Source organism: Populus nigra, chromosome 3 (genome assembly GCF_951802175.1).
Source record: "Populus nigra chromosome 3, ddPopNigr1.1, whole genome shotgun sequence".
In the NCBI taxonomy this organism is placed as follows: domain Eukaryota; kingdom Viridiplantae; phylum Streptophyta; class Magnoliopsida; order Malpighiales; family Salicaceae; genus Populus; species Populus nigra.
Genome location: NC_084854.1, coordinates 23198824 through 23206844, shown reverse-complemented (window position 1 = coordinate 23206844; position 8021 = coordinate 23198824). Strand labels below are relative to the sequence as shown.

General features: G+C 33.3%; 1 protein-coding gene across 2 annotated transcripts; it reads left to right on the top strand.

Moving 5' to 3' along the window:
* Positions 1-2282: 2282 nt before the first annotated feature.
* On the top strand, positions 2283-6512 carry LOC133689824 (zinc finger CCCH domain-containing protein 30-like). 2 transcript variants are annotated; one of them, XM_062109887.1, is made up of 2 exons: positions 2283-2621; positions 3636-6512. In XM_062109887.1, the coding sequence occupies exon 2, from the start codon at positions 3692-3694 to the stop codon at positions 5876-5878; it is 2187 nt and encodes a 728-aa protein (XP_061965871.1). In that variant the 5' UTR covers positions 2283-2621; positions 3636-3691; the 3' UTR covers positions 5879-6512. The 2 variants fall into 2 exon arrangements, with proteins under 2 accessions (XP_061965871.1, XP_061965872.1); XM_062109888.1 differs by having other exon boundaries at positions 3633-6512.
* Positions 6513-8021: the final 1509 nt, after the last annotated feature.

Here is an 8021-nt window from a genome sequence, read left to right as displayed (position 1 = left end):
GTTCTTGTGATCAATTGAAATTTTTTAATTTTTTTAAGTTAATTTTTTTATGATTTTGGATTGGTTTAATGTTCTATATCAAAAATAAATTTTAAAAATAAAAAATATGTATTTGAATATATTTCAAAATAAAAAGTAATTTTAAAAGCAACTTCTACTACAAAAATAAAAAATACCTAAATTAGATCAAACCCATTTATTTTTGTGTTTAAAAAGCATTTGTGAACAAAATTGAAATTTTTATTTTTTTCTTTGCTTTAAATTATTATTTTTAGTGTTTTTAGATTATTTTGATATACTGATATAAAAAAACAAAAAATATATTATTTTATTATATTTTTAAATAAAAAATATTTTCAAAAATAACCGCAACTATACTCTCTAACTCCATGTAAATTTTGTGTGAGTGGGTGAGTTTTTTATTACACGAATTGACTTGTTCGTGAATTATATCTTTATATATAAAAAAATTTATATGGAATCTATTTTTACAAGCAAAGTTTTTTGCTTTCAAAATTATGATTTATAAAAAAACTACCTCTTATATTGTATTTATTTCTTGATTAAAGAAATATTGATACAGGGGTATAGAAGGATAGAAGGGTAGCTGTTCGTGTTGCTTGATTTTTCGTGCATGTCATCGACCTTGCCCATTCCTCTTCTCTCCCATTCTTTTACAAAAATATTTTAATTCTTCTAAAAAAGCTAAGCATGATGTAAATTATAACCAATTGAAGTGGTTTTGTTTTTATAAATTTTGCACCAACATTAAAATAAACTTTTTACTCCTCTTTTTATTTGCACGCGCGCATATATTTTCTCAGGTCCATATATAAATAATCGTGCCCACAAACAAAAATAGAAAATATATTCAATAGTTCCTTACCGTACAAAATTAGATAATGTCGATGAAATGAATGAATCTTTATGCTGAGAAAAGAAAAGGAAAAACTATATATTTTATGTATTGTTATTAAATCTGATTTAATATGATAAATTGATTTGAATATAATATAAACTATTTTTTAAAAAAATAAATAGGAGTTGACATTATAAAATTCAAGTAACCCAACAAATCAACTCACAAGTCTACTATTTCAGTAAAATTACATCTAAAGTTTTTTATTTTTTATTTTTTATTTTTTTAAACATCATATTTTTTTAATTAATATAAATCAACTCATGCAAAATGTGATTTAAACTTAGAGCTTGTTTGAAAATATAATAGATATTGCTTTTCAAAATATTTTTTATTTAAAAATTTATTAAAATAATATATATTTTTATTTTTAATATAAACATTTCATAATAATAGCAAAAACTTTTTAAAAAATTCATTTAAATCTAAAAGAAATTAAATTTTTTAAAAAATATGGTTGAACTTAAATGCAAACATTATCTTGATAATTTTGATTTTCCATTAACTTGATAAGTTGATGCAAATATAATATAGAATAATTGTTTTAAAAAGTTCTAGAAATTAACATAATCAAATTCAGTAATCCAACAAATCAACTCATAAGTTAATATTAAAAATTTATTTGATGTTTTTTTTTAAATATTATATTTATTTAATTAATCTAAATCCACTTATGTAAAATATAATTTGAATTTATAGTCTGTTTTAAAGTATGGTATATGTTATTTTTTAATATATATTTTACTTAAAAGTTTATGAAAATAATATTTTTTTATTTTGATATAAACATCTCAAAACAATGTAAATTTTTTTTTAAAAAAATTAATTTAAATCTAAAAAAAATAATTTTATTTAAAAAAGTAGTCGAACTGAAATGCAAACATATCCTTAATGATTTTGATTCTCGAAACAGCCGATCACGCTCTTACAGGCGAACAGTGGAAATCTTTTTGGCTCGGACACAAGCGGTTCCTTTTCAAACGACGTCATCCAAACAGAACTGGCCAATATAATCGTGCCACGTCAACCGGTAGCGTTTCTTGTCCCACAGGAACTGACTGTACTTGATATTTACCTATCAAAATTTACCTCTTGTGTAGTGTGAATTAAAGTTGAATTTCCAAAGACATCCGAGCCCCTCCAAAAGACAAGGGTTTAGTACTTCAATTATTACAAAGGAGAGGATTTACCTTGCTTTTCAAGTCTTACTCTGCCTGGACTCCTCTAACTACTCACAACTTGCCACCTCATCCACTAAGCTCATAATGAAATGACTTTGTTGCCCTCACCAGTTACTCAAAAGGGTATATAAGTCAAGAACATTATCTAATGGACGGGTATACTGTAAGAAGAGAAAGTAGAATGTAGAGCACAGAATTTCAACCCCTGTACTCACAGCCTTTTTTTTATTTGTTATATATTCCATTTGATTTTATTACACATTTCCTTTTTATTGGATAGGCGATTTTATCAATAAAAAAAACCTTTTTTTTTTGGTATTTTTCCATGAAAGAAAACGGAGAGAGAAGATATAGGATTTGGAGATGCAAGAAGATGAAAGTTCTCGCTTTCTCTCACTCACTCAAAAACTCTCTCTTACACCAAGAGAGAAGTCTGTAACTTTAACTTTGTCGAGATAGTTTGTCTAGATCTGTCAAAAATACCTAAATTTTCACTTTCTTGGCTGGAACTAAACAAACTGGTAAGTAAGCTTCCATCTTGCAACCTTAAAAAAATATTGCCTGGATTCGCTTTAATCACTTACATGTCTGCTTCTCTATCTATCCTTAACTGGGTTTCTCTTGTTTTACCTGTTTATGCCTGTGTCTGTGTGGTTACTTGAGCATTGTAGTTTGGAGATAATGAGAGTTTTTGATTGGTCACATGATGGGAAGATCTTTTTGTCAATGGTTTGTGTTTCTTTTTCTGGCTAAAATAATCGGTGAAGATTTTTACCTCTAAAACCCAGATCTTTTACAAGTTCCTGATCTGGTTATTTCTGGTCAAATTTATTTTTGCTTTAAATGGTTTGATGATAAATGGATATATTCAGTGTTAGATTATACGTGCAATTTGTTTTCTATGTTTTCTTTTATGTTTGTGTATGTACCGACCATGCAATCTGACTGTTTTGACTTTTTTGTTTTCTTGTAATACTAGTTTTTTTTTCAACTTATTTTGCGATTAAATTTTTTTTGGTTTTGTTTATAATTCTATTTTTCTCAATTTTCTGTTTGGTTTCTGGGAAAACTCAGGGAAATGAAGGTGGAAGGGAAAAGGATCAAAAGAGTATAAAATTGTACATATCTTGTATGCTGAGTTCATTATGAACATTATTATGCTTCAAATTGTATGAAGTGATCAAAGAATAATAGATTGCAGTCTTTTTTCTTTTCTTTTCTCTGTTCTTAGACCTTCACACAGTTAAGAATCCAGTCTTCTCAAGATTGCAATGTTGAAATTTCTATTCCTTAATGCAATTTCGTTACTTTTTAACAAAAAGAATGATGAATGATAATGATGATAAAAGATAAACCTGCAACATATTTGTTCCATTGATTCGTCAATGGAAATGATAGGACTAGGATGCTTGTCAAAGGAAGTCATTTTAGTCCATATTAACATGTCTTGCACTTGTGTGAACGATAATTTTTGGTTGGTGCTGTTTTGGGCTAATTATGCGATGCGAGGATACTGATTGTTTTTTTCCCAGCAGGTTGATGCTAATGTGTTTGGTTTTCAACTTCAGTAGTAGTTTAAACAAATGAAAGTATGTGCTGTCGATTGGAGAGATTGAAGCTTGCAGCAACTCCTACACTACCCACAATTTCTTCTTACGAAAACCAACCCTCCAACATAGTCATGAATCACTTAACTGTGGAGACTGAAGATACCTTTGCTAGTTTGCTTGAGCTTGCTGCTAACAATGATGTTGGGGGCTTTAAGCAATCTATTGAACGCGACCTTTCTTGTGTCGATGAAATTGGACTCTGGTATGGCCGAAAAAAGGGCTCTAAGCAGATGGTTAATGAACACAGGACCCCATTGATGGTTGCCGCTACATATGGTAGCATTGATGTTATAAAGGTGATTCTTTCTCTATCCTATGTTGATGTCAATCGCTCTTGCGGTGTTGACAAGAGCACTGCCCTTCACTGTGCTGCCTCGGGTGGGGCTGTGAATGCTGTTGATGTTGTGAAACTGCTTTTAGCAGCTGGTGCTGATTGTAATTTGGCTGATGCCAATGGTCACCGTCCAATCGATGTTATTGTTGTTCCACCAAAGCTCCAAGATGTGAGATTGGTTCTAAAAGATCTCCTTGCTGCTGATGGTTCTCATGTTGAGCAAAATCTTAGGGTTTCCATAGCCACCGAGAATTCAAATTCTCCGCCTCTTTCACCTTCCATGGAAAATGGATCTCCACTGTCAGGTTCAGATTCCCCAATGAAGGCTAAGCTAAACGATGCACCTTTAGCATCAGAGAAGAAAGAATATCCTGTTGATCCATCTCTCCCAGATATCAAGAACAGCATCTATTCTACTGATGAATTCCGAATGTATTCTTTCAAGGTAAGGCCTTGTTCCCGTGCCTATTCCCATGATTGGACTGAGTGCCCATTTGTTCACCCTGGTGAAAATGCTCGAAGAAGGGATCCTAGAAAGTTTCATTATAGCTGCGTTCCATGTCCTGATTTCCGAAAAGGGGCTTGTAGACGTGGAGACATGTGTGAGTATGCTCATGGTGTTTTTGAGTGCTGGCTTCACCCTGCTCAATATAGAACCCGGCTGTGCAAAGACGGTACAAATTGTGCTAGGAGAGTTTGCTTTTTTGCTCACACCGTTGAGGAACTCCGCCCATTATATGTTTCCACGGGTTCTGCTGTTCCCTCTCCTCGCTCTGGTACTTCAGGTGCTACTGCCATGGATTTTGCTGCTGCTATGAACCTCTTGTCAGGCTCCCCTTCGGCTGCATCCATCATGTCTCCTTCACCATTCACTCCGCCTATGTCTCCTTCTGCCAATGGCATCTCACATTCTTCCATGGCTTGGCCTCAACCAAATGTCCCGGCCTTGCATCTCCCTGGAAGCAACCTGCAGTCCAGTCGCCTGAGATCTTCCCTTAATGCGAGAGACATCCCAGCAGACTACAATTTACTTCCAGATTTTGATGGGCAGCAACAACAACTTTTGAGTGAGTTATCCAGTCTCACTCAACCATCCTTGAACAATAACTCCATGAATCACTCTGGTCGATTGAAAACTTTAACCCCTTCAAATCTTGATGATCTATTTTCGGCTGAGAGCTCATCTCCTCGGTATGCTGATCAAGCATTGGCTTCAGCAGTTTTCTCTCCATCCCACAAATCTGCAGTTCTCAATCAGTTCCAGCAGCAGCAAAGCATGTTATCACCAATCAACACAAATTTTTCACCTAAGAATGTTGACCACCCTCTGTTGCAGGCTTCTTTTGCATCAGGCAGGATGTCACCCCGAAATGTGGAACCTATCTCGCCAATGAGCTCTCGGGTGTCCATGTTAGCTCAAAGAGAGAAGCAGCTACAGCAGTTGCGTAGCCTCAGCTCTAGGGAACTAGGCTCCAATGCTGCTGCCATTGTTGGCTCCCCAGTCAACACCTGGTCGAAATGGGGCTCGTCAAATGGGAAACCGGACTGGGCCCTTAGTACAGATGAGCTGGGTAAGCTGTGCAGATCAAATTCATTTGAGTTTGGTAATGGAGACGGGCCTGATCTATCATGGGTTCAATCACTTGTCAAGGAATCTCCAACTGAGATGAAAGATGAGTTAAAAATGCCTGTATCCGGCAGTATTGCAGCAAGCACTTCACCAAGCGAGAGTTCAAATATGAACTCCCAAATTGAAACCATTGACCTTGACACTATGGTAGGGTCATGGGTTGAGCCTTTGCAGATTGATCAGCTTGTGGCTCAACAAAACTAAAATCAGTCTTAATGAGCCCCTCGGGCAGCAAAAGCTGTCAAGTTTTTGGTAAACAATCTCATGTTTTTTTGATGATTTTGTTGGTAGCGGCTATTGATGGTAACAGTAACAAAAAGGAAGGGGGGGAAAGGAGAAAGAAAGCTCAAAGAGGGAAAATTCATTTTCATCATTTTATTATTACATCAGAAGTTAGAAAAGGGTGAGATAACTCCTGGGTTATAATGAAAAAAGATTATGCCCCAGCTAGGTGTATTTTTTATCCCAATATTTTCAAAATTTAGAATTCTATTATTGTTAATTATTATTTTTTCTTACCTTTTTTACAATGATAAGCAGCATGTTAATGTAACTAAGCTGTCAGGTTTATTTTATATGTATCTCTTATAGTCACTGTGACCTTAACAAAATCTATAGCGGAGCATGAGACTAATGGAGGACTTTTCAAGGCTTTGTTGTACTTGGATCCGCACCATTTTTTGGATGTAAACATGGATTTGTTCTTTTTCTTTAGTAACTCGGATTGTTCTGGTTTTGGAACAGGAAGGTGGAGGTATAGTATAGTGATCTCTATGTAAACATTTCGCTACTGTTATCACTTATCACAGTAACTTCTGTCCCACGTAGTTGCTTGTTTGCTCTGTGTTCAGGTACTTTCTATTGTCTCTCGTTTGGTGGGTTGTGTGTGGGAATGGAATTGGAACCTGTGCTGTGGATTCCAAATCCAACAAGTGGTTCTTGAGTATTGTGGGGAATGTGGATATGATTCTTGGATAGATTCTTCAGCCTTTGTTGACGGTTTAGATGCTAGTAACAATTTTGTTATGCCCAGGATAGATTCTTCAGCCTTTGTTGAGAGATTAGATGCTAGTTACAGGTTTTTTCAATGCGTCGGATTGATAAGAGCTTGATATGCTGAGATGGCACCGTTCTTGCTTGAACTGTGAAGGATTTAACTTTTGCTTTTGTATTTCTTGGAGGAGAGAACTGTTGTGGTAAAATCAAAATGAAAATAGCGGATAGAAAAATATTTACAAGTTTACTTTTGTTAACATGGCTTAGGTCATGCTAGTTCCCTCGTCGCCACGTCAGATTAAAACTTTTTAAAACATTAAAAAAATAAATGAGGCCTCAGTAATTATTTGTTATTATTATTACACCTCGTTTGGTGTTTGGTGCATCAACCCTTAATTCACATGACCAATTCTTTTTCTAGTTTATGTTTAATTTTTTATTTTAAATTTAAAATTAACTCTCTGAAAATTATTTTGACATCACTTGATGAACTTAAAAGTTTTAATAGTAGCTTAAATGATTAGTAAAAAACGTTATTTAACCTTAAAAAATCTTAAAATGAATTTTTTTAATATAAAAATGGAGGTTGATTTAGGTTTTGTAGTTTGACCTGCCAAACCCGATACCAAATCATAAGCTCCACTAAGTTTAATGATATTTTTTTGTTTTTATTAATTAAAAACTATTTTTACTTTATAGTATGATAATAAAAACAAGCACTTATAAAATTGAGCATCAATCAAATGCTATGACATTTGTTTGAAATAATAATGACCTCATAAAAAGCAAATCAAACAAATTATAAAAACCAATTAGAATCAACCAATCTTTGAATGATAAAATTAGAAGAAAAAAAAAGAAAAAAATATTTAATTGAAAGGGAAAATAAAAAGGAAGATTGATTTTTTTAAAAAAAATATATATTTAACATTGTTATTAAACTCGACCTAGCGGATCAATCTTGAAACCTCCCGATTTGACTATTTGTCTAATTGGGGTTTAAAACGTTATGCATGAGCGTTGCCTTTACATGACCCAGACAGCTGGTAAAAATTTAGTTTGGTTTTAAAACAAATTTTAAGATGATTTTTTTTAATATTGAAATAACGACATATTAGATCGATCTGAGCTTGACAACCTAGCTTGTCAAACCCACAATTGAGATCCCGAACTTCGTTGGGATTAAAAACTTTTGATTTTTTTTTAAAAGCTATTTTTTATTTAAGGATAAAATAACAAAAATAGACGCTTGTAAAATTAAACACCAATTAAATGCTGAGAAGTTTGTTTGAGAAAGGAATAACCTCATAAAACACAAACCAAAACAAACTATGATGACCAATTTAAAATC

Coding starts and splice junctions, on each gene's coding strand:
- LOC133689824 (XM_062109887.1), top strand. CDS start 3,692: ATGTGCTGTCGATTGGAGAGATTGAAGCTTGCAGCAACTCCTACACTA.